Below are 25,996 nucleotides of genomic sequence, written 5' to 3'. Positions count from 1 at the left end.
TAAGAACACATTCTTTACAGATATTTTGCAAACTGTTAGAGGGCTATTCGAACCCGAATATGACAAACTTAGAAAACATCTGTGGCAAGTTTAACTCCTCAATAGAGAATATGAAACTTATAGTTTGCAATGAACTTCAAAGTATAGATACAACAAAAGTTTTGAACTCAGATGCTTTGAAGAGTCTTATAACAGACAAAGTTGGAGTTGTTGAAAGAAAATATAAAGACCAAAGAGTTTGTGAAAATGTTGCAAACTTCATTATGGTTTCAAACAATGCTGTTCCGATGAAGTTAGAAAGTTCTGACAGAAGATATGTAGTTGTCAGAACGTCAGATTCTCATATGCAAGATACAGAATATTTTGACGACTTAGCAGAAACTTTGACATCTGACTTTTACAACCACTTGTTCTCATATTTTATGACATTAGATATTTCAAAGTTCAATCCAAGACAAATTCCACATACCGAAGAGAGACAAACATTGTTAGAAGCAAACAAGAGTGTATATGAACTGTTCATAGATGAAACTGACTTTGAGTGTTTAGATGAAAGGTCATTGTACGATTCGTATAAACAATATTGTCAAGAATATGGTTATATGACAGCGTCTAAACGAACATTCTTGGCAAATGTCAAAAGTCTTTTAGACGTACAGAATGGTGTATATACAAAGAAAAATTTTTTGAGTAAATTTTAAAAAAAATATTTTTTTATCCGATAGAAAAGATGGCAAAATTCATCTCAGTAAATAAGTACATGTCAGGACTTAAAGAAGAACTAGACCCATTCACATATTTGAATGTTTACTTCTACCATTTTGAAAAGTCTTCATTCAGCAAAGTTTGGAACATCGAACCAGTTAAGTTTGCTATTGTGACTAAAAATGGTGCGAAATTTGAAGACTTAGACATAGAAGGTTTGTTAGCAGTCAAAGAAAGTTTTGACAGAAGGTTTCAAACCTTAAAGAAGGCAAAGCATACAAACTTGTTATACCTTATGAACCAAAGAAGCAGACGACTATGAATATTATGAGTCTAAGATAGTTGAAGTTCAAGGTAAATTGGGTAAAAAGATTTTAGAGTCTAAGCCAGTGTTTGCTCCTAAAGAGGAAGAGAACATTGACATTGACCCAGAAATGTTCTAAAAATAAAATTTTATTTTTACATGTCAAATTTCTTTTTCTCTGGAACTGGTTCAGGTTCTTTCTTCTCTTCTTCTACTTTCTTTTCTTTCTTTTCTCTCTTCTTCTTTTCTGGTGGAGTTATGTCAAATTTGGCGCAACCATATTTATGTAAAAGTTCTTTGTCCTTTAATAGCTCTTCTATTCTGTTTTCTATTTCATCTTCAAGAACAGCGCATGTGTCTTCTTTGCATTCTAAGAACTTTTGTTGGACTTCATCTCTCCAAGAGGCGTCATCTCTGTCAACAAGTCTGTCATTGACAAATTTTAAGACTGCTCTTTAATGTTTTATGGTTCTTGTCATATTCCCAGAAACAGAACTTTAGAACAAATTCACCTTTCTTGTTTACACTATGTAAGATTTTATGGTCGACAGATGTTTTGCTGTCGAAAAGCTTGTCTCGAATATAGATAGCGAAATCGCTAGACATTTTCTAAAAGATAAAAATTTTAATTTTTCTAAAAATATGTTAGAAAAAAAGTTTGCTGACATTGACAAGAAATTTGAGAATGTTTTAAACAAGAACAAGAGGAAGTTAGAAAATGCTCAGATAAAGCCTATACATGACAAGTTCTTATTTGCTCAGAATGGTATAACAGGTCTAATTGCACCACCTGGGTCGGGTAAGACTTTCACTTATCTTAAAATGGCTGCACAACAACAAGAACTAGATGAGAAGAACCCATTCTATGAGTTAGTTGTCATTTGTAGTACTTCTGGTCAATTTGACCAAACCGTCAATTCGTTCAAAGATATTATAAAGAAGTCTAAGTTAGTATGTATAAAGGATACTGAGTTGTTAGATTGGATAAAGAAGTACCAAAGAAGAGTTTTGAAGTATAATGCTATAAATGAGTATATAAATTCTAAGTTTAAAGACCCAAATGAGGAAATGCAGAGAATATTAGAGAAGAAACACTTCAGAAACAAACAGAAAGAGATAGAATACATTTCGAAGAAATTGCAATCTTACGATTGGAAGACATACCCTCATAGATGTCTTCTTATCTTAGATGATTTGCTTCTCATCCTTTGTTAAAGAACAGAGAACAAGATATGTGTCGAATTCTTAAGAAGCTCAGACACTTTAACATCTCAGTTGTCATTTGTGTACAGACAGCAAAGAGTTTAAGTAAGGATGTTAAAAGAATACTTACTGACATATACTTTTCCCCGGATTGTCCGAAGACGATTTCATGGAACTTATGAAAGAGTCCATGGCAGGTAAGTTTGACAGACATGAACTATGGGAGAAGTACAAAGTCATACAAGACCCTCATACTTCTTTCAGAATTCATATCTACGCAAACAAAGTTCAAATTGTAAAAAGTCAAGCTTGAAAAATAAAGAGTTCATTTACTCTGCTTGTTTGAAGTTGTCAAAATACTCTGTTATTTTTTCCTTCAGTAGGCAAATCTTCTTTGAAGGTAAGTTTGTACAACCTTTAATATCATAGTGTGTTTGAGGTAACGTATCTTGAACTATTTGTTTCACATCTTCATTTGGTGTCATTGAAATCGGTAAGTTTTCGCGATAGAACCAATTTCTGTCAGATTTGTAAATCTTAGCAAGGTCGTAAAAGCTTTTGTTGTTTCTTCTGACTAAATGCAACATAACCATATCTCTGTCTTCTTCATTTTCCATCTCTTCAGTATAAATCATATACTTATAGTTCTTTTCCTTTCCTTTTGGTACCGAACGTGGTATTCTTTTCTGAATGCTTTTGTCTTTTGCTTCAAGCTTGTTCTCTAGCTCTTCACGTTCTTGTCTATGAATTTCGTCAAGAAGTCTGTAAATATACCAAGCATAACGAGGCGAAGCCCACATTGCAACAGCATTTACAAGAAGTCTATGTACATAATATCCTCTTAAATTTATTGGCAAATTTTTACGATTTTCATGTGTTTTATGCAAGACCGAGAATTCTCGGTCTAGAGAAATTTCACTCAAAAGTTCTTGTGTGCTTCGGTTTTTGAACCAATCGTCTGCGTGTTTGGTATCTGGAGCAAAACATGCAGTCAAAATACTTTGCATTTGGTACATATCGTCTTTGACCGAACGAATTAGACGCAATTGTTTGTTAAACTGTATGTACTCGTATTCTTCATTTATAGCTTCATGGACTATAACTGTTGTTGTGTTCTCGGTTGTTGACATATCTGTCTTTATATTCCGGATAAAAAAATAAAAAAAATAAAAATAACTTTATTTTTTATTTCGGGAAAATTCATGAAAATTCATGAGGGTAGAAATGAGGGTAGAAATGAGGTTAGATCTAACCTTCTACCCTAAATTATATTTTTACTGAATTCAGCAACAAAATTCAAATTGTAAAAAGTCAAGCTTGAAAAATCTAAGTGTTTAGTCTTAGTAAGATGGTAGCTTCTTAAAGCAAATACCATTGCTGAGTTTTTATGTACGTGAAGAGAAGTACAATGAATTCAATTACGAGTACAATTGCAATGACAACTAAGGCAACTATTTTTGTCTTTTGCCAGCAAGGGTACTTCTTCTCTTCCAATGGTTCGGCAGAACTATACTCACTCATGAGAAATGCCAAAACGGTTTAATAGAAAAAGTGTCATTTTTTCATGTCCGAAGACTCGAAGGTGCAACACTTCCAAAATACCGACGAACTCAGAAGAGCAGCATGGCAGTATGTTCTTGACAACTTCTTTGAGTTCTCCAGGAACACCTTGGAAAATGCTGAAGAACTCCGACACAGAGAATTTGGAGAAATTGCACTCCAATACTACCTTGACAAACAAAGGGTAAACAAAGGGTAAAATAAGACTAAAAACTTAACGTTTAAAAAGTGACATTTTTAATGAGCTCCGAGTCACCGAGAAAACTTGGTCAGATGTTAGCAGCTTACTTCCCTGAGGAGGATGGAAGCGTTACATACATAAGGTTCAAAAACAACGAACCTGGAATTGCGTACCAAATTCGCAATTGCATGACCATGGAAGAGTACGAAAGGTTCCTACAAGAGAAACCAGCTCTAAACAACTCAGAAAAGAAAGAGTAAAAAGTTTAATCGTAATTGTTTATTTTTTTACTTGTATGGGGCAAGCTGCAATGAAGTCGACTATCCTCCGTCTTTGTTTTGACGAGCTGGACGGCTCTTGCGAGTACGTCTGTTTTGCGGTCTCCAGCTGGTGTCTGACCTTCGTAATTGCGCATGTTCTTGAGAGCTCCAACTGTAAATGATTGTAGGATGAAGAGTCTCTCAGACTGCTTGAGGTAGTCTTCACGGTCACGAACTGAATCTGTGGTACGAGTCGAATCGGTCGATTTGAGGGAAGAGACTGAAAGCCTGTCGTCTTCCATAGGGGCTGTGGCATAATCTTTGCGTAAGCGGTTCAGACCTTCCTCGAACTCTTGGTCTCTCTTGGATTGAGATTGGAATTGCTGGGGTGGAGCTTGCTGGAACATCCAAGGGTTGGGGAAGTAAGGCATAGGCAGAGGAGGGTAGTTCGGGAAGCCTTGTGGTGGGTAGTAACCTTGAGGTGGAAATTGGTAGTAACCTTGAGATGGAAATTGGTAGTAATTTGGTGGAGGGACTTGCTGGAACTGAGGTTGCTGAGGAGACTGTTGTGGTTCTGCAGCTTTCGGTTCTTCTGGCTTTGGAAGGCATTCAGGAAGAGGAACGTCAGTCATTCGTTTGTGTCCTGTCGGATGGAAAATATTTTCCTGTCGGAAGGAAAAACTTTTCCTGTCGGAAGGAAAAATTTTTCCTGAAGTTCGACCAAAAAGTTCTCAATTTTCGAAAATTTGAATGGTTTACGGACGGACAACTGGAAGAGTTCTTCCTGTCGGAAGGAAAAATTTTTCCCTTTGTCCGGAAAATTTTTTCCAGTTGTCGGGAAAATATTTTCCTGTCGGATGGAAGGACTCGGAATGCCAGAAGGATTTGACGAGGCAATTTACCTTATAGAGATAAATGAAGTTGTTAAGCAGTACTTGCGCAGGGTAATGAAGCCCAAGGTCAAGTTCACCGCTATTTCTGGAAGGGCTGTCTTGAATCTCGAGACTTCGACTGGAATTCCAATTCAAATACCAGAAAACACTCCTTTCGATGGCATAAAGGACGCCAAAAGAGAAGCTCTTGTTAAGTTCCTAAACAAACGTCCTTGGATAAAAATACCAAACAAGGAGAACCCCCTACCATATGAAATTGGCAATTCAGTCTCTCCTTAACTTCTCGGGTCAGCCGTTCTACATAACCTGTGAAGGCGACATCCAACCAGTTCAGTCAACCTTAACGTTTTGAGTAAAAAATTTTTTTTCATTTTTTGAATGAAGCAAGTTAAATTCGTCCCACACCAATCTCATGGACCGATGAAGAGTTTCAAGCCATGGTTGAAGCGCGTTGAGAACGACATAGACGGCGAACTTGAAGGAGCTCAAATCACAATTGCAACCAAAATTGCAGAGGTCAAGGAACAGATAGCTCCACTTAAAGCTACCAAAGCTACTCTTGACCTCGGATAGTTACCGTTTAGATGTCAGAGTGGAATAAGACAATTAAAATTAAAACTTCTAAACTACGAAGCTATACTCCAAAAGTTAGCAGAAATGAGAAGACTTTACCAGAGCTACTTACATGTAAGGGACTTACCTTCAAGCAGTCCGACCAAAGATGAATTTTCTGACATTGTCCCAATTTTGTCCGAAAGTCAGCTCAGATGTTTTGAACTGCTCCCAACATATCCAGAATATGAACGTTTGCCTGAACTCTTCCGCAATCTCAAAAAACGTTTTTTGGTTCTCATGTTCGAAACTTTTATCGGAAGAGACAACAAACGTTCAGAAGAAGAACAAGATATTATTTTAAACTTGTTGTATGACATAACTGTCATAACAAGCTTTTTGAAGTAAAACCGCCATTCTCAAACCACTTCATTTTTTCGATGTCCGAACAAGCACCGAAGCCGAACACAATAGCAGATGTCCTTTCAAGGTTGCCAGACAAGCGCCCAGTTCAAATTCAAATTGCCCAATTGAAAGCTCATCTGACAAACACTATTAAGACTCTCCAAAGTAGTCTTATGACAGAGATGAAGGAACTTAAAGCCGATGTCCTCATGAACCAAGCTTCCAATGAGAAATGCCTGAACAATTTCACGGAAACCTTGCGCAATTACGAGAGAGAGAACCGAGACCTTGCCAGACTCATCTACCGTTTCTTCGAAGAGATAGACGCCATCTGGAAGGTACTCGGAAAGGACAGAACATGCAACACCGTACTTCGTGAGTACCAAATTGAAGAAGGAATTGTCGAGGAAGAAGAGGAAGAAGAGGAAGAAGAGGAAGAAGAAGAAGAGAAACACGAAGAAAAGGAAGTTTGGTCAACCCTTGTTGCCGATGACGGTTACGAAATTTCCCAACCCTACCCATACCAAATCCGCAACAAGGAGACAGGCAAGGTTCTTACCCCAGTCCTCAACAACTTGGGACACTTGAACCTTAACCTTCGGAATCGCGGTTCAATCTCCATGGGCAAGCTTGTCGCAATTCAATGGGTTCCAAATCCAGGCAAGAAGACGAAGGTCAGACACATTGACGGTGACAAGCTCAACAACCGTAAGGAGAACCTCGAGTGGTTCTAAGAGTAAAAAAATTTTATTTTAGGGGGAAACCCCAAGTAAATTTAGGTGTTTATTTGGATAAGTATGTTAAATTAAGGGTAATTTGCAAAATTAGTTCCCGACCTTTGAATTGGGCTCTTTCGTTATCCCAGTTGCGTAGGAGGTCGTCCCAGAGGAGTTGGTAGAATTGCCAATCCAAGGACGATTTGTCCTCCCAGGCATTGAGGATGTACTGCTCGTAGAGTTTCATGACCTCTGCCTTGCACCAGACACCCTCTCCCTTGGAACGTAAGGCTTCTTCGAAGTGCTCGAATGCGATTGGCTGCGTGACCATCCGAAATGACACTTTTTGTCCGTTTGGTCAATGTTTGTGTCTCGTGCCATAGTCGACGAAAATACAGACAAACAGGTTATATATGAGTTTGAGACCAAGAATGGTGTAACTCGACCTGTCCGATTCAAAGACTCCGAGGGCGACCATGAAATTAAACGGAAATTAGCTAGGAAGGAATATAAAATGGACTGGTTGCCACCACCTCCACCTCCACCACCTTTACCTGTTCCTCAAGTAAATAAGCCTTTCCCGTTCCCAAGAATTCCCACATTTTAATTCAAATTCGAATAAAAATTTTTTATTTCATGCAATGTTTTATTTCTGTGCCGTCTTCAAGTATGCCCCAGTACTTACGCTTGGAGAGGACATGAACTTCGGTGAAAATTTTGTCCAATTTGAATTGACCCATCTTCTCACCGACTAAACCCATTTCAATGAGTTTGTTGTACCCTTCTTCGTTCGTCATGAGTGCGTCAATGTTCTCATAGTAAACCACAACTTTCGATTTGACTTCGGAGAAGAATTTGTTGTAGTTGTCAAGGACTGCTTTTGCGAACTGAGGGTAAGACCAATGTTCGACAATAGGTTTTAATGTGGTTACTAAGCCACTTTGACCTTGAGTGAATTCGTACTTCAAAACAAAAGGAGAAAACCTTTCAACAAAGTTGTCGACCTTCTCATAATGTTTACTCTTCATCTCTTGAGGTTTCTTAATGGAATATCCCCATGTCGAATTCATAAGCAATTTGAGTGTCATTGCAAGTTTGGGGTTTGAAGCTTTCCTAATATCATACAGTTGTTGTATGACTTTTCCAACTGTATAGTTCCTTCCCGGGAACTCACCATCTTCGTTTGGAATTCCAGTCGGAATATATTGGACAAACCTCATGTATGCAGCGTTAAGGTCGACATAGTATATCTTTTCATCTGAGTCGAACTTGTCGCAACCAATTGGTCCAGTTTGTGGAAATTCAAGTGAGTCTCTTATCTTCTGAGAAACTTCTCCTGTTATCTCATAAACATCGTCGAAGCAACCTGTTTCATATAAAACCTTCTGACCTAACTCAGATGCTCTCCAATACAATTTGACGTCAATTGGATGTCTCAATGGAAGTTTGTTTATAGCATCTTGAAGTTCTTGCAACCTCATTGGAAGTTCTTCTGGTTCAGGTTGGTATCCGAACAATCCAACTCCTTGTGGAATTGTGTACTTCTTTTGTACTAGAACTTTGTCTGGAACAACTTTTGGTCTTGCTAACAGTGAAAAGTTTGTTTCGTCTTTTGGTACAAAAGTTTCTGTCAGCTTGTCATCTGGAATTGGTTCCAACAAACCTTTCTCGAAAAGAATGTTTACAGCTCTGACAATGTTGCACTTGCCTTTTCCGAACAATGGGTTTGTAAGACTTTCGTTCAACATGAAGTGGTTGTGGACAATTACAATCTTCAACCATGGTAAATTGAACTCAACAACATAGTCGTCATGTGAAGAACCTTTAGCTGTAGGTATGTTGACTCGGATATTGACATTTGCCAACGGTGCAATTTTTGCCAATTGACCTCTGAGAATGTACCTTGTCTTCACACATGACTCAAGATACTTCATCTTCTCATCTGTAACAAGACCAGAGTTCCTGAGACATGTAAGAATGCAAGGTTCATTGACAATTGTTTCAATTGAATTGTAAATTCCATACCTTGTCAAGTCAATGTCAGACTTATTTATGAACGGGAAGTATCCAGCATGTTGTCTGACTGCTTGAGGGTTAGGTTGGTACCATTCGAACTTGACACTTGCAATTCCTTCAATTGCATTCAAAATGTCTGAGTCGGAGTCAACCATTTGTTCTCTCTTTGTAGTCTTGAAAGCGTCAAGAAGTTTTGCAGCTGTTTGTTCATTGCCATTTGCATAGTAAATGTGACCATCCAAATCTGTTATGGTCAATCTGAGATTGTATCCTTTCTTATTTCCATCTTGAATTGCAGCAAGTACTCCCATGAAGCCTTCTTTGTTCTTTCCTTCGTCAAAGTTTACTGTAAAGGTTCGACCAGATGTAATTTGACTTCTAACTTCACGGTACTTCTCATATGCATATCTTGTTCTTTCCATGGGAGCATGACCATCCTCTGCACTACCTTTTTTCCTTCTCAAAGGATGCAATTGTTCGTCATGTTTCCAGTAGAATCTGGCAAAGCCGTCGTGTCCTTCAACTTGAGGTTCACTAACATCGAAAGGCATGTTCATAAGACGTTCTTCTTCTAACCTCTCTAGTCTGTTTGGATAATTTGCACGTGCTGTTTCCAAATCCATTTCGTAGCGAAGACCAGCCAGTTTGTCATAGACTTTTATGGGTCTTCCTTTCTTATATTTAAACTTCTTCGAAACTCTCCAACCATATCTTTGTAACTCTGCTTTTATTCTAGCAGACTTTCTATCCATTCTATATGGGGGCATTTTTATAAAAATAAAAAAATATTTTTTTCTTTACTTAACATAACCGCCTGCTGCCATAAGTCTTTGACGCCAACCCATACCAGCTAATGAAGGTTGACTTGGTTTAGTTTGGAAACTAAACTTTGGTTTTGGTTTATCTTCAGTTTTTGGTTTTTCTTCTTCTATCGGTTTTTCGTCACTTTTCGGTTCCTCTGACTTTACTTCACTTGCAGGAACAGTTGTGTCGTCAACATCTTCATAAATATCATATGCCATTTGTTTTTGTTTTCCTTTCAACTTTTTGTGTTTGTTGTAAAGTTTAGAATATTTCGACTCTAAGTCAATGAGATGTTCTATAATGAACTGTTGGTCAGTGAAGTAAACTTTTCCATCTGTTGTCTCGAAAGCTCCTTCAGACTTCAATATTTTATTTGTGAGAGTCTGTTTCTTTTTTGAGATACTAGCCGTTCCATTTCTATGAAAAGTGACTTTGTAGTTAGGGTTTGTATTTCCAGACCTGGCACTTTCTATTATTGAATTTTTCTCTTCATCTGTAAGTTCTTTGACAGGTTTTGACAATGGTTCTGAACTTTTTGTTTGTGGTGTCAAATCTACCGTTTCAACTTCTTCGGTCATTTCATCTCAGTAAAAAATTTTAGTTTGGTTTGTTTTCAACTGGTTGTTGTTGTTTTTTAAGTCGGTCTAAAACTTCCTGAGGTATAGGAAGAACTTGACAAACACGTTGTGTAACTGCTGGAAGCCGACAAATCCATCTTGAACCCATTTGTCTCAATGCTGTATTGTTCATTTCATCTCAGTAAAAAACTTTACATTCCCCACGTTTGAGGCGGTTGAGGTTGGTTATTGTTTACCCATTGTTGTGCATGGTTATATCCTCTGTTAAAGAATCTTTCACCTTGGTCCATATAGTGTCCTGCTTGGTTATAGTAGTCATTTGCTTTGTTATAATAGTTTCCTGCTTGTCTTCCTACATTGTCCATCCATCCTTGAACTTTTCCTCTTGTTTCAGGATTTGGAATAAGATTTGTTGCATCTCGTGCTACATCCCAACCTTTCTGTACAGTTTGTATAATAGGTTGTGCTTTCTCTTTAAGTATACCTAATGTACTCAAAATCTTCCTTCCAACTCCAAATACACCTCTGGCTATTGTTCCCACTGCGGGCAAAAATCTGGATGCAACTCCTGCTAATGCGCCAAATAAACCCATTTCTTATAGGATAAAAATGACGAATCCAAACAAGGACCCCTATGTTTCTAAAGCGACAAAGAAAGCACTCATGATAAAAATCTTTAGTTCAACACCAAATGCTTGGTTTATGGATATCTTGGAAAACATTCCGAGTATAGAGAAGATGGACCACCATACTGGCTAATATTTGTTGGTCAAAACACAAGATACTGTGAAGCCATACCATTATGGTCCAAAAATATTTTAGATGTGAAAACTGCTTTGACAATATTCGTTGACAAATACCATCCAACAAAACTGACATCTGACTGTGAAAGTTCTTTCAAATCAGATGATGTAAAAAACTATCTGCGTTCAAAAAATGTAAACCAATATTTCATTGTCGACCAAAACCATTCTGCTCTTGGTGTCATTGACGGTTGTATAAAAATGTTAAGAGACTTAAACCAACCACAAGGTGGTGAAGCAAATGAAATGTCATATGACGACAAATATAGACACTTCTCCATGGCAAAGATGAGACAAGTTTTAAATATTTACAATAGCCGTAAACAAAAAGGTTTGGGAAACCACTCCCCCGAAGAAATGAAAAACAACCCTGACTTAGAGAAAGACTATATATTTAATAATTTAGTCAAAAGAGACAAACAAGAAAGAATGCCGGGCTTCAAACTTCAGAAAGGTGACAAAGTAAAAATAGAAATACCTAAACGCGACCCATATGAAAATACTATTGACTATGACAACAATGGGAACCCGACAGGTACTCACATTCGTGTTCGTAAAAATAGAAGAAAGTATACAAGAGAATATTATGAAGTTTTAGGCAAACATGGCAAAATGTACACACTGCAAGCAGAAGATAAAACTACTATTGTCAGACCTCGTTTCAAACTTGTCAAAGTTCAAGGTGGTATACTTTCAAAGACAGTTCCTAACAAATATAAGACAACTCCTGACGAATATGCTAAAGAAGTTGAAAATGACGACTAAGCATTTCTATACCATGCGTAAACTGTCATGTAAGGTGGCATGTATTCTTTACTTTGTCCCGTTGTTTGCGTATATCCTGAAACGCGATGTGTATGGATTCCTCCTCCCTCAGTGTTATTCCAGTAACAATTTATAGCAAACTTAACGTCCTCTTTAACATCATATCCTTTACCTTTTGTCATTCCTGACCAATCCCAAAATCTATGACTATGCAAACCTGCTTGAGATGTACTTAAATCTATGTAGTGACTGTGTGCAGGTAAATTTGCACCTGAAATCGTTTTACTTCCACCTGTTTCCTTTGAAGAGTTTGCACAATACAAAAACCTGTCGACTATTTGAGTCCAAGTTCCAAAACCCAGAACTGTTTCTGGTCTGGTAGAGTTCATTGACGTATAAATAGAGCCTATAGGATATAATGTTTGAAGTATTTCTGTCTTTAATGTTTGAAGCTCTGTTTTGTCTGCTTTCTTGTCATATAAATCTTGAGCAGTGAATTTAATATTATGTTCATCCTTCATGACATAAACATCTTTACATCTAATGTTTCTCATCGTCGTTATGTCGTCATCCGATGTTAAACCTTGTGGAAAGTTAGGAGGTTTACAATATAATGCATCCCCACCAGTTTCTTCAACCGTTCCTTCAATACTTTCTATAGCAACAGTTGTAAAACTTGTATGTGTATGGTTCTTATCTGCTTTCTTCTCTAACTCATCGTTAACATAAGTTTTATCTGCTTTAAGGTCTAAACATCCTGAAACCCATCCTGTATCGGCTTTAGTTTTTAAAATCTTCGATGTCCGTTCATGGTACCAGTCAACCCTTTCTATAATTTCTTTATCTTTTTCATCCACATATTCCTTATCCGCCTTCTTCACTAACACACTAGCCATAAGTCCCTTATCTACCTTATTTTCAAGGCTAACGTTTAAGTCTGTTATTTCAGATATAGAATGTGTATGAGTCTTTTTAGAATATTCGTTTTCAGCTCTTGTCACTTCACTTGACATTTTATTGTCAACATATGTTTTGTCTGCTAGTTCAGGATGAGTATGTTCTTTTGTTGCATAAGCATTGTTAGCTCTTTCTTCTTCTTTTGCTATTGCATCGTCTACATATTCTTTGTCAGCTTTGTTGTCAACATCTGCTTTCAAAAGAAGTTCATTTATAGGTTTCTCGTTTAAAGTTCCTTTTGTTGGATTTATACAGACAGTATGGTTCTTATTGTCTTGAAACAGAAACTCATCTGTCATTGGGTTTAATGTCAGTTTTAAGTTTCCTTCTTTCAATGACTCAGATATCTTAGAATAGTTTGAAAAGTTTGTTGTGTTCTTATTTAGAGCTTGCATAATGAGTTGTCGGTTGTGTTGTATTTCTCTCATGGAAGCAATATCTTTCGACATTTTTATTCTAGATAAAATATGCTTCAATAGAAAAAGAAAATTCAAGAGTTGCTACAACTAAACCATTAGATGAACTTTTTACTAATGTCGGTCAAAAGTTTGAGACAGAGACCGTAAAGCATGAAGGCTATCGTTTTGACTACCCATTAAGATGGCTAAGAGACCCATCTGTCACAAAAGCTATTGGCTTTCGTAGAATGAAGTTCATTTCAGAAGCCATACATGGTTTCCCATTTAACGGTCGGTTTTGAAGTTCGATACTATAACAAAGAAAAACGTATGTATGAGAAATTTGAACAGGGAAAACTTTTACAAGTTAGTTTGCTTGTAAAACTTAGAAACAACTCTTCAAGCTTTTCAAGAAAAAATAAACGATATCTATATCGAATATGCAAAACAGTATAACATTGACGAGGGAGAGTACCATCTCGATATTATTTATGACAGGAAAAATGCAACTGTTAAAATCAATAGAATAGAAGACCTTGGAGAAAACGTTTATATTTCTACAAAATATAACAACTTGGCATGGTATAGATTTGAGGATGTTAAATCAGCCTGCAGCATATCCAGTACACCCAGACTTTTATGAAGTCGAAAACCCTAATGGAACATATGAAAATGTTTTCGACCAAGATGCTATTATTGTTCATGCTTCATTTTCTGGCGCCCAAAACTCTTTCTTATGCTTGGCAAATGACTTTTACGAAAAACCTACAAAGTTATACGAACCACCAAGTGGAAGTATTTCAGACTTTCAAGTATGGTTTACTACAGATGGAAGAAAAAGAATAATTCCATTATACCATGCGTTTACTTAGAACTTAGTTTCATATACAACTACTATCGAACGGTAAAATATAATTTTTTAATACGGTTGAGGTGTTGGATTTGGTTGCCAACTAGACTGTGGTGCAGGTTCAGGCTGTTGTATAACAGGAGCTTGTTCTTCTGGTTCAGGGTCTTTAGGTATAATACCAACGAACTGACCTACTCTTTTACCAATATTTTTGACTCCGTTCCAAATTCCCTTCCGACAGATTTTATTCCATTCCATATACCTCTTCCAACTTTCGAAGAAGTTTCCTATTTACTGAAGAACCCATTTTACTATATGTAAAAATCTAATGTCCGCCTAGTCTCTTACGTTTCCTGTTGAGTTCCATAGCATTCTTTAACTGGAGCTCATACATTCTGTTTCTCCTCTGGTAGAAACATATTCTGGGTCAACTCCTGTGTTCGCGTCATCTGCATAAAGTTGTTTATATCCCACTTCAGGGTTTGTATAAAACTCTTTCCATCTCATATTTGCATACCATGGTGGCAAACCTAACGCAGCGTCATTTGACATGGCAGTTTGCATTTGTACATCTGTTGGCACTTGACCATAGTTTGCCATTGCAGTTTGTATTCTAAACTTCATTGGAATATTCTCTGGGTTTTGGTTGTCCAGGTTGCTGTGTATTCGCTAAGTTCTGTGCGTCCATTTAATATTAGATAAAAATCTCTCTTACGAGTACATATACTGAACATTTGCAGGCATTGGTTCATCTTCATATTCTCTGTACTTTTCTGCCACGTCAAATAAATAAATGACACAATGGAAAAAACCTAAAACAAGTAGTCCTATTTCAAACCACATTTACTTACTAATAAAATTTCTTTGTTATGACACTTTCTCCGGTTTATAGGACCTCTCTCATATTCTATCTTGTCATATCTAAACTCATAGTCATGTATGTCCTCTAACCATCTCATAACGGTTTCCAAACCACTTTTATCGGATGTAAAGTAAAAGCATGGATGGTTATGTATAACGTCTAAAGTTTCTAAAAGAGTCTCTCAAAGTCCAGTCTACTTGGTATTGAAAATCCATGTGTTATAGAACGGCGGTCCACTATAAAGAAAACATTTTCCTTGTCTTTATATTTTTCATACAACTCTGTCAATAACATCTCACAAACTCTATACCCTCAATATATTTTTCTATGTCCTCTTTGAAAACATTTGTATAGTTAAGATATAAAAACTTTTGACATAAGTGTTTCAATGTCATGAACTCTTATAGAACCACTATATAATAGTCTAGCAGATATACTATCCCAGTCTATATATTCTGCTTTTTTCAAAAACCTCTCTCACAATATTTTTCTTATCTAATGGTATACGTTCCATCTTACCTATAGGTATCTTTTCTTTTAACTCACTCAATATTTTGTTTGTGTCTGGAATATGTTTGAGACGGTCCATATAGTTGTCGAAGTCATTGCATATAATCTTTGAGTCTGGGAATATTGTATGGCACAAATGGGATATATAGAAACTTCCACCGAACAAATCTACAAATGTTAGACCATTCGGTAGTTTCTTAAGTTCTCTCAATATAATATCTTTACATTTACTCTTATTTCCAAAGAACGGTAACGGTGGTTTTGTAAAATTCATTTATATATAATAATAAAAATGTTTTTTCCTGAAAAGTGACAGAAAAGTGACAAAACATGAAAACATATATAATTTGTGAAAAGCGACACATTATATAATGTTTTCGACCCAGAAGAAGGCTTCTTCCCAGAAGCAATGGAGGAAGAAGAAGAGTCCTCCGAATTCACACCAGAAGACTAACAATTTTCCGAATAAAAACTTCATTTATACTAAACATCTTCGGGGCTAGAGGGCACGAAGTGCCTGGAAGCCCCACTACCTTTTTTTTTTTTTTTTTTTTTTTTTTTTTTTTTTTGACAATCTATTGTTTAAGCTAAAATACATTAAAACTGATCAGGATATCAACAAATGAATGAAAAATCTAATATTATGCCTTCATATATTGATGATTCTATTGTTAATTATTGAAAGCTTATTTTAATAGTTATACTATATAGACGTGTAATGATATTAATCAAATTCTAATATGTTTTAGTTCATTAAAGTTTAATATTTTGAATTTATCTATTACGTAAGTAGCAGAAAAATAATGTAATAAGAAATTCTATAAAGAGCCTGAATAAACAGGAACTTTTTTAGAAAAAGAAATAGTACAGATTTTGAGTATCAATACATGATTAATTATAACATATCAAACATGATCTCAAGCTGCGTATATGGTGCTGGCAATGGTTCTGAGGATGGTCCGGATAGAGGAATGTAATTCGTAACTAACGGGATATTATCTGCTAAATCATCTTCTTTAGCTTGCTTAAAGAGCTTTGAGATTGGTTCTCTGCCAAATTCCATGAGATTGTTCTCACGGTCCTTGCGAATTGCTTTCACATGTTTATGTAGTGAGCTCCAATTTTCATTGGAGCTCCTGTTACACGACCTATCATCATTTATGTTTGCAGTCATTAGATAAGGCACCTTGTAAAATGTGCGGCAAAATTTTTCATTCAATTTAATTGTATACTTCACAAAATAAATTGAAAGGATTTACATCTTGAAAAATTTTGCCACTTTCCAGAAATTCATACCGTTGCAATTCATTATTAATCATTACCTTTTGGAAGTTATTAAGGCTGTGGATGAAATTGATATTAATGGGTTTTTTAGCAATATGCAGGATAATGAAAAATTAATTTTATGAAGAAGTTGATATTCTTCAGTGTGATAGGCATTAAACAACATAAAACTAATGCTATTAACTAATATAATTATTGAAATATTCCCAAAAAAATTAAGGGTGCCCCCGCATGTACGTTTATTTGAGAGTAGGAGGATTACCCTCTCAATTTTGAACGCTTCGTTAGCGCAATATCTCGATGAATATTGTATTAAAATTGAATTTGCCCATACCAATATATCTGATACAATATCCTTAAGTTTTACTAAAAAGAATTTTTTAAAATCCCTGTAGATTCGGGGATTTTTAAATTTTTTGATTTTTTTCGCAAATTTTTCGAAAAAAAATATTTTCAGAAGAGCCTTAACGGCTAAGTTTTATGTTTAATGTTGAGTATCAAAAAGAATGGGCGTCTGATATAGCCATCATATATCCCAGAAGCAAATAAAAATTCTGACTTTTTAAGCATAAAAAAATGAAATTTTATTTTTTGCAAAAAACAGGCCACCCGGATGTACGTTTATTTGAGAGGAGGAGGATTAAATTTTTGAAAGCAGTAAAATTTGTAAATATTCTAGTTATATAATAATATGTATTATTTTAAAAAATAAAAAATTAAAGCACGTTAAAATCTTTTTTGATGAATTTTTACAAAAGCTACTTAGGATTATGCAAAATATAGTAATTAAACATAAATTTCAAATCAGATTTTACTTATGATAAATATTTTAAATTTCCGAAAATTAAGTTCAGATCGACTCGATACGTTGTAATTACTAAATAAGGTGCCAAAAACCTATTAAACAGTATCAAAACTATCAAGATTGTAATGTTTTTGAAGAAAAATTTATAGAATTATGAACTTCAAACAGATATTATGTAAATAAAAATAATATAATGGATTTGTTTATTCGTATAATAGCAGCAATAAGTCGATTATTCACTTCTACTTCTGAGATTTGAATTTAATTTCGACAGAAAAAGAGATTCAAGAGGAAAATACTAGGGAATACAAACTGCCACCATGACAGGATTATTATGGAGCCAAGTTGTACTTTTTGATATTTTTAGAGTTTTACTACCTATTTAGGTACCAAGTAATTGCTTAAAAATTAAGGTTCTAAATTCTGAAGTTTACATGATCCTCCCGGGCGCACCCTTAAAATACTAAACAAATTTAAAATTACACAAAATACCAAAAAAAAAAATAAAAATAAAAAATAAGAAATTAGAAGATACCTTCACTTGGTCTTGATGGAGTATTTGGAATGTCTAGTTCTTGCCTATTATAATTAATGAATGTCATATTTCTTCTAACCAAATAAACAGATTTTCTCCATTCTGACTTGAGAACTGCCTTCTGATTGTTCTTTGCAGTATCAAGTTTACCAAAGTATTTCATCTTGAGAAGGTTACCTACTGTTGTTCTTGAATTTGGATCGATCTTAAGGCAACGTGATATGACCTCCCTAAGATTTAAATCTTCAACCTTTTCGTTGTTGTATTCGCACTTTTTAATCTGATCTTTAAGTGACTTCATATCTTTTGAATTAAATGGCAAGCTTTTAGATGCCATGAAATATAGGATGCATCCGAGTGACCATATATCAGAGCACATTTCATCGTATTCGGATTGCTCGATTACTTCAGGTGGAAGGAAATAATTCATAGTTTTGAATCTTGCTGGTGCATTCTCCTCTTGTTCCTGAACGATGTGTTTTAAGCTAAGGAAGTTGATCTTGATTTTTCCATTTTCATCTATTAAAAAATTACTCAAAGTGAAATCACTGATTGAAATATTATTATCATGGCAGGTTTTAACACATGTAACCACGTCGTATATGTAGTTCCTAAGGATTTCTTTGGAAACCATCTGAGGTTCTGTGATCAACTTTTCAAGATTAGTTGGGCAGTATTCCATAAGTAAATAAACTTGGTCATTAAACTTGAAATACTGTGTAAATTTGAGCAAGTGGGGATTGTTAATAGCAATTATATTCTCTAAGTCTTTATCTTTAAAGATAAATTGAGGATATTTTTTCATTGCAAATTTCCTTTGTTGACTCTCTGAATAAACAAGATAAATCAATCCGTTTGCCCCACGAGCGATAACTTTCTCATATCTTAAACCATTTTTTCCGAAGAATTCTAGCTCGCGATAATTCATATCAGTAGAATTTTTTTATAAATTGTTTTCGATATTGAAATTAATCGGTTATCAGAATTAATAATGCATTTAAATTTGTGGATTATAATTAAGTAGGTATTGAATATGAAAATGCCCATCAGTTTTAAGAATTATTTTTGTGAAATTTGAATGGATCATTGAAAAAGTATTTAAAATTTAGAAATTCATTATTTAAATTTGATATATATTGTTTTTGATAAAAAAAGCAATTTGCCAAAATGAAATTAATTTGAATCCGTTCTCAATATGATAATCGGCAAATAAAAAATATATTGTTCAAGAATGTTATTTATTAATAAACGAATAATGAAAATTTGAAATAATTATCAAAAATTTAAAAGTTTGATAAGGTCAGTTTTGAGAAAAATAAATATGAAATAATATATATTATATGATGAATATAATTTTTCAATTTCAAGAAAATTTACGTTGGGATATTTTTATATGATTATGATGAGATATGGTCATGGATCATTTATTCATTTTTCAAAAATTGAAATAAATCTTATTAATAAATTTTAGAAAAATAAGCATCATTTAAATCTTATACACAACACAAATTGATAAATCTAGCATTATATTTTCAAAGTGAAGTTATCCACTTTTTTTGTCTACAGTTTCCCTTCTTTATATCTTTTTATTCCGGAAAATAAACTGATCATTATTCAATTCATTTCTTCATTATTTCTATAGAAAAATAGTTTCAAAAAGAATCACAATCAACATCTTAATTTAAATGTTATAGGAAATCTGAATATTCTATGGAAATATTTCGAAACATCAAATAAACTTTATTTACATTTTAAGGGTCTACTGTAAGGCCAAATAAGGCCTATCGTCGCCCCAAAAATATTGCTCAAGATGGTGTTTTTACTAAGGCCCAAAACTTAAAAAAACACAAAAAAATTAACTTTACTCTTTTGAGATCCTTATCAGATGTGCAACAATTTGATGCAGTATCGCAATTCGAATCCGATTTTTTAATGTAGATGTACTCTAACATTCTTGAAAAAATGCAAAATGATATTAATCAAGCTTTTCATTTCTGTATCATACACGAAACAAAATCATTCATTATACTAAAATTTATCAAAATTTGAATAATGAAAAAAATAATATCTAAATTTTTACATTGAGTCGGCTATTGATATGGTCAATATTAAATCGTTTAAAAATGGGCATTGGCCAGAATAATACCCACTAAAATACACATTTTTTAAAATTTTATCAATTTGTTTTGGTATATCTTTATGATAATGAATAAAATGCTTATCTTTCATAAGTCAATACATAATTTATGCTGAAACACAAAAAATAACACGAAAATTTTTGGCCAACATTAGTAGTAGGATAGGACGGGTTGTGTGACTTTTTTTGTAAACGTAAGAATTCATACAATATCGAGCGATTTTGTATCATTTTTTTTAACATATGAAGTAAAAAATATATGATTCTTACGGTTTTTATTCTCACGTTTTTGAATAAATCAAGATTTAAAAAATTTTCAAAATTGTAAGACATTTACACTCAGCCCAAACATAATGAAATAAACCATTAAAAAATTAACATTAATTTTAAAAGAAGCTATATATAGATGATGTCAGATATTCCGCGATTAATTAAACATTGTTTAAATCCTGAATGGGTTAAACTTCAATTTAAAAATGAAGATTGTGAATTATTAAATGAATATGAAAGCCAAAATAAGCTAATGAGGTATAAATATAATGATAAAGAATATTTAATTTCATGGAATCAATGGAGTCATAAACTTTAAAAAGAATTTGATGAGTTCAACATTGAACTTTAAGAAACTAATGATTATTTGAATTTAAGTAGTAGAATATGATGGGTTGTGTGACTTTTTTTGTAAACGTAAGAATTCACACAATATTGACCGATTTTGTAAGTAATTTTCATACAATCGATAAAATAAATGTATGTTTCTTACGCTTTTTATTCTTACGTTTTGAAATAAATCATGATTTAAAAATTTTCAGAATCGTAAGAAATTTTCACAAACCCTTTACATAATGAAGTAAAAAATAAAAAAATTTAAAAAATAAACTTTAAAAATTCATGTCTTACGAAAATTTAACCTTAATTTTAAAAATAATTTATTTTTTATTCTTACATAAATGACCCAACAAGTAAAACCCGATAAAGTGGATAATAGAATTTTAGAGGATGGTGTTCCTGTTTACATTCAAAGATATAAAGGAAAACAATATTACAGAATGATAAATCCTGAATATGTGAAACATATATTTAATAAAGAAGGATGTAAAGTTTTAAATATTGAAGAGTTTGAAAATACTAAATCTATAATAAAATATGAATTTAGGAATAAATGTTATACAGTTTCATATTATGAATGGAAAACCGATAAGATTAGAAAACATTTAGGAGATTATGGGGAAAAATCTGAATTCTTTAAATCTAGTATATACGAGAGAGTAAAAGAAATCAGATATAATTATTTTCATGAATAAAATAATTTATTTTTTCATCTTTTATAAAAGAAGCTATATATAGATGATGTCAGATATTCCGCGATTAATTAAACATTGTTTAAATCCTGAATGGAATCAATGGAGTCATAATCAAAGACCTCATAAACGCATTAAAAAATTAAAGAAATCAGAAATAATTATTTTCATGAATGAAAGATTCACTACCATAATGAAATACATAATGAAATAAAAAAATAAAAAAATAAACTTTAAAAATTCATGTCTTACATTTTTGAATAATTTATTTTTATTTTGTATGAAATGAGCGTCAAGACTAACGACGTTAAAAAATTGGGATTCACAAATGAGGAAATAAAGGATATATTAGATGAGATGTGTTATGAAGTTAGTAAATATTATTTAAGAAATTGTCAAAAATTTGCTGAGTTATTAAATGATTTAGATTATGATGGAAAAATGAATAAAGATGATGTTATAAATTTCTTATATCCTACATCTGAAGAAGAAAAACCTAAAGAACCTGATGTTTTCCCTGAATATTATGAAGAACGGATTAAAGATGATGAATACAATGAAATTGAAAGACTGGAAAAAATAAGAGATGAAATAGATGAAAAAATTAAGGAATTAAGAGAAGTTGAAAATGAAGTAGAGGGTTTAATGAATATCCCAGCTTCAGAATCAGAAGTTCAGAAATCTCATGAAGAAAGATATAAAAATTATGTCTCAGAATCAACACAAAATTTATTAGATGGTGAAATAGACGAAACACTTTCAGAAGAAGGTACTAAATTTATACGTAAACATAAGTTACAATTTATTGATAATGAAAAATACCCCTGTATATTACTTTCACCTCCTCTTGATTCTGAAAAATTCAAAAAAGCACTGAAAAATGTAACATATGCAACTAATACGATTAAGAAAGAAGATCATGATATTTACACAAATTATTATTTAAATAAATGTACAGGTGTTGATAAAGTTTTTGATTTATTAGATAAAATATCAAAAGAAACCATTGGAACATATAAAATTTTGTGTGATTGTGGTTTCATTATTGAAGATATCAATAATGTTTCATATGAAAGAACAGCACCGAAGGAAGACGAAGTTGAAAGGTCTATACCATTCGTTATTAAGAACATAAAAGATATGAAAACTTATAAACATTATATTTATTCATTTATTTCAGAAAAAATGGAAGCAACCCATAAAACATCTTCTCATCATTTTATATAGCTATTCATACATTCCTTTTCAAAGTTGTGAAATTAAATAAGACAGGAATTAGATTTAATGTATCAGGGTACGCATTCTTGAGTAAATTAAAATGTATTCGTCACGTTGCAGATGATAAAAATTTATGGTGTTCTTAATTCATTTTATGGACTTTAGCCCTGGACTCTCTGAGTCTCGGACTTTAAAAAAAATAAACTTTATTTTTATTTATTTTTTAATTTTTATTCTTACATAAATGAACAAAAATGGAACAGCTAAAATGAATGATAATCAAATAAGAGCCGAAGGTAGAAGGTTATTTAAACGCTTCTATAACATTCCTGATGGTGTTAATCCTAAAACTCGTAGAAGTTATTTAAATGAAGCCATAGATGCATATGAAGGATTTGACATTTCATCAGAAAGTGAGAGGTTAGCAAGAATGTTAAACGTTAATATTGATTTTTATTATTGTGACCCTCAACCAGAAGACGTAGACATTAACAAGGTAGACTTTCCATTAGTGGAATCAATAATGATAGATCCAGAATTTGAAACAGTAAATATTTTATTAACACAGAGTCCATGTGGAAAACTTCACGCTGACAGAATTACAGACGTTGAAGCACTCACAGGATATAAAGTTTGCCCCTTTTGCAAAGAAGAAGTATATTCTATCCGTGATGATCCAGAAAGGAAAAACCAAAGAAGATTTTTAAAACATTGTGAGAAATGTAAAGAAAATAATGGAAGATTAATTCAAGACGTTCAATTGCAAAACACACAACAACCATATGCACCACATATCACGAAACAGAAGATATATCAATGGCTATTAGCACATAATTTGCAGGAATATTATAAACCAACAAGATATTATATTACTTTTGACTTCGAAACATTAGAGACTAAAGAAGAACTTCAACTTTCTGAATGTGCAACTTTGAACGCTTACTTAAAACCATTTATGGTATCATCAACTGTCAAAATAAAGCCGCAAAGCGGCGAGGTCGTAGACCGTGATAAAACATTTACGAGGAATTTTTGCTTAACATCAAGTGATTCGTTCATCTCTGATTGGATTGAATTTTTATTTTCAACCTGTTCATTAGTTGCTAAATCAAATATTGAACAATATGAAGAATTAATGAATACATTAAATGAGAAACAAAAGGAACCGTTAATGATACTATGATTCAAAGAGGTGGGGCACCCTTAAAACATTTATTTTATTTTTATACAAATGGATAACGTACATTTAAAAATTTTAATTGATGATTTAGTACTTAATCAAAATTTTCTTAATTATTATGAATTAAAATCATATCTCCAAAAATATGATAACAATATAACGGGTGATTATATGGAATATTATTATCCATATTATAAAAATGAAATTTTGAAATATCATGATAGAATAATTTCTAAAATTAAAGACAAAATTAAAAATAATGAATATTCAAAGGGAAAAACTAAATCACAACTTAAACAGTTGAAAGATTTCAAAAATAAAGTATTAACAGAAGAAGATATTGATGAATTATATAAATTATATAATCATGAGCCGCAAAAACAAAAGGTGCAAAACACCCAGGTCCTTCAGACCATAAATGAAGCACAAGCTTTAATTTATGATTCATTAGTTAAACCATATTCAGCCGACTTTTAAATGAAGATCAACTTTTGGAATTCATCCTTCAACATAAACTCGAAGCAGGAAAGTATATCAAACCTTTATATACAGCATATTTAAAACAAATGAATAGAATACATCCAGAATTAATGAAGGAAGGAATGAAATCCAAAATCAAAGCAGATAAAATTAAAACTTGCAACACCAAACCCTCCAAACGACAGTACCGCCTCCTCCTTCAGTTAATCCTTCATCATTCACTTTATTATATCCATTTCAAACATTAAAGAAGCAAAAAGATTTTAAAAAGGATTTCAAGATATTAAATAAACCAATTGACCCGAAAATTCAACCGTTAAAGGAAAAATTTAGTCGCCCTTCATTTGCACCATATCCATATTCATACGAAATCGATCATCTGGAATATTCAAAGGAAACGTTACTTATTTTTTGCCATTAACATTAACACTAGATATTTATATTGCATTCCGGTGAAAGGGAAAACAGAACAGGAAACAAGAAGAGCTATTCAATACTTACTAGATCATGAAAGAGTAGATAATATCAGGGGTGATGGTGATAAAGGATTTCAGGCAGCTATGACTCATTATTTCCCACAAATTAATTTTTTCTTCTCATCCTCTCCATATACGTTTCATAATAAAATAGTTGATGCGGTAATGAGAACTCTTAGAGATGCGTTAGGGGTTAACGGTCAGATATACTGGATGGAAATCATGACTCCATCATACAACAGTTAGTATATTATTACAAATAATACATGGCATAGAACTATAAACATGAAACCAGTGGAAATGAAAAATGATATTTCAAAAGAAATGGGAATATATTAGAAAGCAATGGAAAGGTTAAATGATGTTAAACGTGAACAAATTAATTCGGGGCTCATGAATTTTAAACAAGGGGATAAAGTTTTGATTCATCTCGATTATGGAAAAACTGATAAATCAATGACAAAAAGAAGACGAAGATTTGACACAATAGCTGAATTTGTTAGATATATTAACGGCAATGCATTAGTTGAAGTTGACAATAAATTAATAGAAATTCCGATTTATTTTATTACTCCATTATATTTAAATAATATTTAATTTTTTTTATTTCGTAAGAAATGTGTGACAACGAAGCAGCCAAGAGTCCAGACGATGAATATAAAAAGAAACTAAACAGAATTAAATCAAAAATATGCTATTACAAAAAGAAGCCGCAATGTGGTGGGGTTGATGCCCATAAAACTAAAGTAATTGAAAACGATAAAGAGAGGAAAGAAATAATTGAAAAGTTAGAAACTTACCGTTCAATCCTTAAACTGAGTGAAGCAAAAATAAAAGAATTTAATAGAATAAATAAATTGATTGGAAGAGATGAATTTAATAAAGATGAATTTTTAAACTCTATCCAAATTTAATTTTTATTCCTCTTCGACAACATCTCTCTTTCCATCATTACTGCATAACCGCATTTTCTCAATTTTAGTGGTTTGTTATTTTTAACATGTTCTTGCATCATTTTTATCATTTCCTCCCTTGTTATGATTCGTGGTAAATTTTGAGCTTGTGGGGTATCCATTTATGATAAAAATAAAAATTTGTTATCAGTTATTTTATCGTTAATGTTTTTAGGTTATTCAATAATTAATTATTTTTGAAGAACTGAAGGGGTCACCAGGTCACCAGGTCACCAGGTTATTTAACTTCTCTGAAAAAATGAGACAACATGACATTTAGACAACAACACAGGAGGATTAATGAG

The 25,996-nt window shown here is 33.1% G+C and overlaps 15 protein-coding genes and 4 pseudogenes across 19 annotated transcripts, besides 5 other annotated features; 6 read left to right on the top strand and 13 right to left on the bottom strand.

The window, feature by feature from the left end:
* Window positions 1–13,388: part of a mobile genetic element that runs on past the window's edge.
* TVAGG3_0632660 lies at window positions 1,165–1,615 on the bottom strand (annotated as a pseudogene). The gene has a single exon. A coding segment is annotated over exon 1 (451 nt).
* TVAGG3_0632650 lies at window positions 1,652–2,525 on the top strand (annotated as a pseudogene). Its single transcript has one exon. A coding segment is annotated over exon 1 (874 nt).
* Window positions 2,542–3,228, bottom strand: TVAGG3_0632640 (KilA, N-terminal/APSES-type HTH, DNA-binding family; the record flags this gene model as incomplete). The annotated part of the gene is made up of 1 exon (XM_051240880.1): window positions 2,542–3,228. The coding sequence occupies one exon, from the start codon at window positions 3,226–3,228 to the stop codon at window positions 2,542–2,544; it is 687 nt and encodes a 228-aa protein (XP_051087467.1).
* On the bottom strand, window positions 4,625–4,845 carry TVAGG3_0632630 (uncharacterized protein; the record flags this gene model as incomplete). Its single annotated transcript, XM_051240879.1, has 1 exon — window positions 4,625–4,845. A coding segment is annotated over one exon (221 nt), but the record flags the coding sequence as incomplete, so codon positions are not given.
* On the top strand, window positions 5,071–5,412 carry TVAGG3_0632620 (annotated as a pseudogene). Its single transcript has one exon. A coding segment is annotated over exon 1 (342 nt).
* TVAGG3_0632610 lies at window positions 5,485–6,066 on the top strand (annotated as a pseudogene). The gene has a single exon. A coding segment is annotated over exon 1 (582 nt).
* TVAGG3_0632600 (HNH endonuclease family) lies at window positions 6,237–6,797 on the top strand (the record flags this gene model as incomplete). The annotated part of the gene is made up of 1 exon (XM_051240878.1): window positions 6,237–6,797. One exon carries the CDS (start codon window positions 6,237–6,239, stop codon window positions 6,795–6,797), a length of 561 nt encoding a protein of 186 aa, XP_051087465.1.
* TVAGG3_0632590 (uncharacterized protein) lies at window positions 6,847–7,110 on the bottom strand (the record flags this gene model as incomplete). Its single annotated transcript, XM_051240877.1, has 1 exon — window positions 6,847–7,110. One exon carries the CDS (start codon window positions 7,108–7,110, stop codon window positions 6,847–6,849), a length of 264 nt encoding a protein of 87 aa, XP_051087464.1.
* TVAGG3_0632580 (uncharacterized protein) lies at window positions 7,141–7,386 on the top strand (the record flags this gene model as incomplete). The annotated part of the gene is made up of 1 exon (XM_051240876.1): window positions 7,141–7,386. The coding sequence occupies one exon, from the start codon at window positions 7,141–7,143 to the stop codon at window positions 7,384–7,386; it is 246 nt and encodes an 81-aa protein (XP_051087463.1).
* Window positions 7,409–7,576, bottom strand: TVAGG3_0632570 (DNA/RNA polymerases family; the record flags this gene model as incomplete). Its single annotated transcript, XM_051240875.1, has 1 exon — window positions 7,409–7,576. One exon carries the CDS (start codon window positions 7,574–7,576, stop codon window positions 7,409–7,411), a length of 168 nt encoding a protein of 55 aa, XP_051087462.1.
* Window positions 7,655–8,527, bottom strand: TVAGG3_0632560 (DNA/RNA polymerases family; the record flags this gene model as incomplete). The annotated part of the gene is made up of 1 exon (XM_051240874.1): window positions 7,655–8,527. A coding segment is annotated over one exon (873 nt), but the record flags the coding sequence as incomplete, so codon positions are not given.
* TVAGG3_0632550 (uncharacterized protein) lies at window positions 8,695–9,547 on the bottom strand (the record flags this gene model as incomplete). The annotated part of the gene is made up of 1 exon (XM_051240873.1): window positions 8,695–9,547. A coding segment is annotated over one exon (853 nt), but the record flags the coding sequence as incomplete, so codon positions are not given.
* On the bottom strand, window positions 10,197–10,349 carry TVAGG3_0632540 (uncharacterized protein; the record flags this gene model as incomplete). Its single annotated transcript, XM_051240872.1, has 1 exon — window positions 10,197–10,349. The coding sequence occupies one exon, from the start codon at window positions 10,347–10,349 to the stop codon at window positions 10,197–10,199; it is 153 nt and encodes a 50-aa protein (XP_051087459.1).
* TVAGG3_0632530 (uncharacterized protein) lies at window positions 10,369–10,770 on the bottom strand (the record flags this gene model as incomplete). The annotated part of the gene is made up of 1 exon (XM_051240871.1): window positions 10,369–10,770. The coding sequence occupies one exon, from the start codon at window positions 10,768–10,770 to the stop codon at window positions 10,369–10,371; it is 402 nt and encodes a 133-aa protein (XP_051087458.1).
* TVAGG3_0632520 (phage tail repeat-like family) lies at window positions 11,742–11,927 on the bottom strand (the record flags this gene model as incomplete). The annotated part of the gene is made up of 1 exon (XM_051240870.1): window positions 11,742–11,927. One exon carries the CDS (start codon window positions 11,925–11,927, stop codon window positions 11,742–11,744), a length of 186 nt encoding a protein of 61 aa, XP_051087457.1.
* TVAGG3_0632510 (phage tail repeat-like family) lies at window positions 12,557–13,151 on the bottom strand (the record flags this gene model as incomplete). The annotated part of the gene is made up of 1 exon (XM_051240869.1): window positions 12,557–13,151. A coding segment is annotated over one exon (595 nt), but the record flags the coding sequence as incomplete, so codon positions are not given.
* A 2,752-nt stretch (window positions 13,389–16,140) lies between the features above and the next one.
* On the bottom strand, window positions 16,141–16,504 carry TVAGG3_0632490 (uncharacterized protein; the record flags this gene model as incomplete). Its single annotated transcript, XM_001298089.2, has 1 exon — window positions 16,218–16,496. One exon carries the CDS (start codon window positions 16,494–16,496, stop codon window positions 16,218–16,220), a length of 279 nt encoding a protein of 92 aa, XP_001298090.1.
* A 321-nt stretch (window positions 16,505–16,825) lies between these two features.
* Window positions 16,826–17,866: a mobile genetic element.
* A 69-nt stretch (window positions 17,867–17,935) lies between these two features.
* On the bottom strand, window positions 17,936–18,874 carry TVAGG3_0632470 (regulation of centriole replication; the record flags this gene model as incomplete). The annotated part of the gene is made up of 1 exon (XM_001298088.2): window positions 17,936–18,874. The coding sequence occupies one exon, from the start codon at window positions 18,872–18,874 to the stop codon at window positions 17,936–17,938; it is 939 nt and encodes a 312-aa protein (XP_001298089.1).
* Window positions 18,875–21,701: 2,827 nt separating this feature from the next.
* Window positions 21,702–22,084: a mobile genetic element.
* A 762-nt stretch (window positions 22,085–22,846) lies between these two features.
* Window positions 22,847–23,785: a mobile genetic element.
* Window positions 23,786–24,599: 814 nt separating this feature from the next.
* Window positions 24,600–25,996: part of a mobile genetic element that runs on past the window's edge.
* Window positions 25,356–25,652, top strand: TVAGG3_0632440 (uncharacterized protein; the record flags this gene model as incomplete). Its single annotated transcript, XM_051240868.1, has 1 exon — window positions 25,356–25,652. The coding sequence occupies one exon, from the start codon at window positions 25,356–25,358 to the stop codon at window positions 25,650–25,652; it is 297 nt and encodes a 98-aa protein (XP_051087455.1).

This window comes from Trichomonas vaginalis, chromosome III (assembly GCF_026262505.1).
Source record: "Trichomonas vaginalis G3 chromosome III, whole genome shotgun sequence".
In the NCBI taxonomy this organism is placed as follows: Eukaryota; Parabasalia; order Trichomonadida; family Trichomonadidae; genus Trichomonas; species Trichomonas vaginalis.
This window is presented reverse-complemented; position numbering and strand designations above follow the sequence as displayed.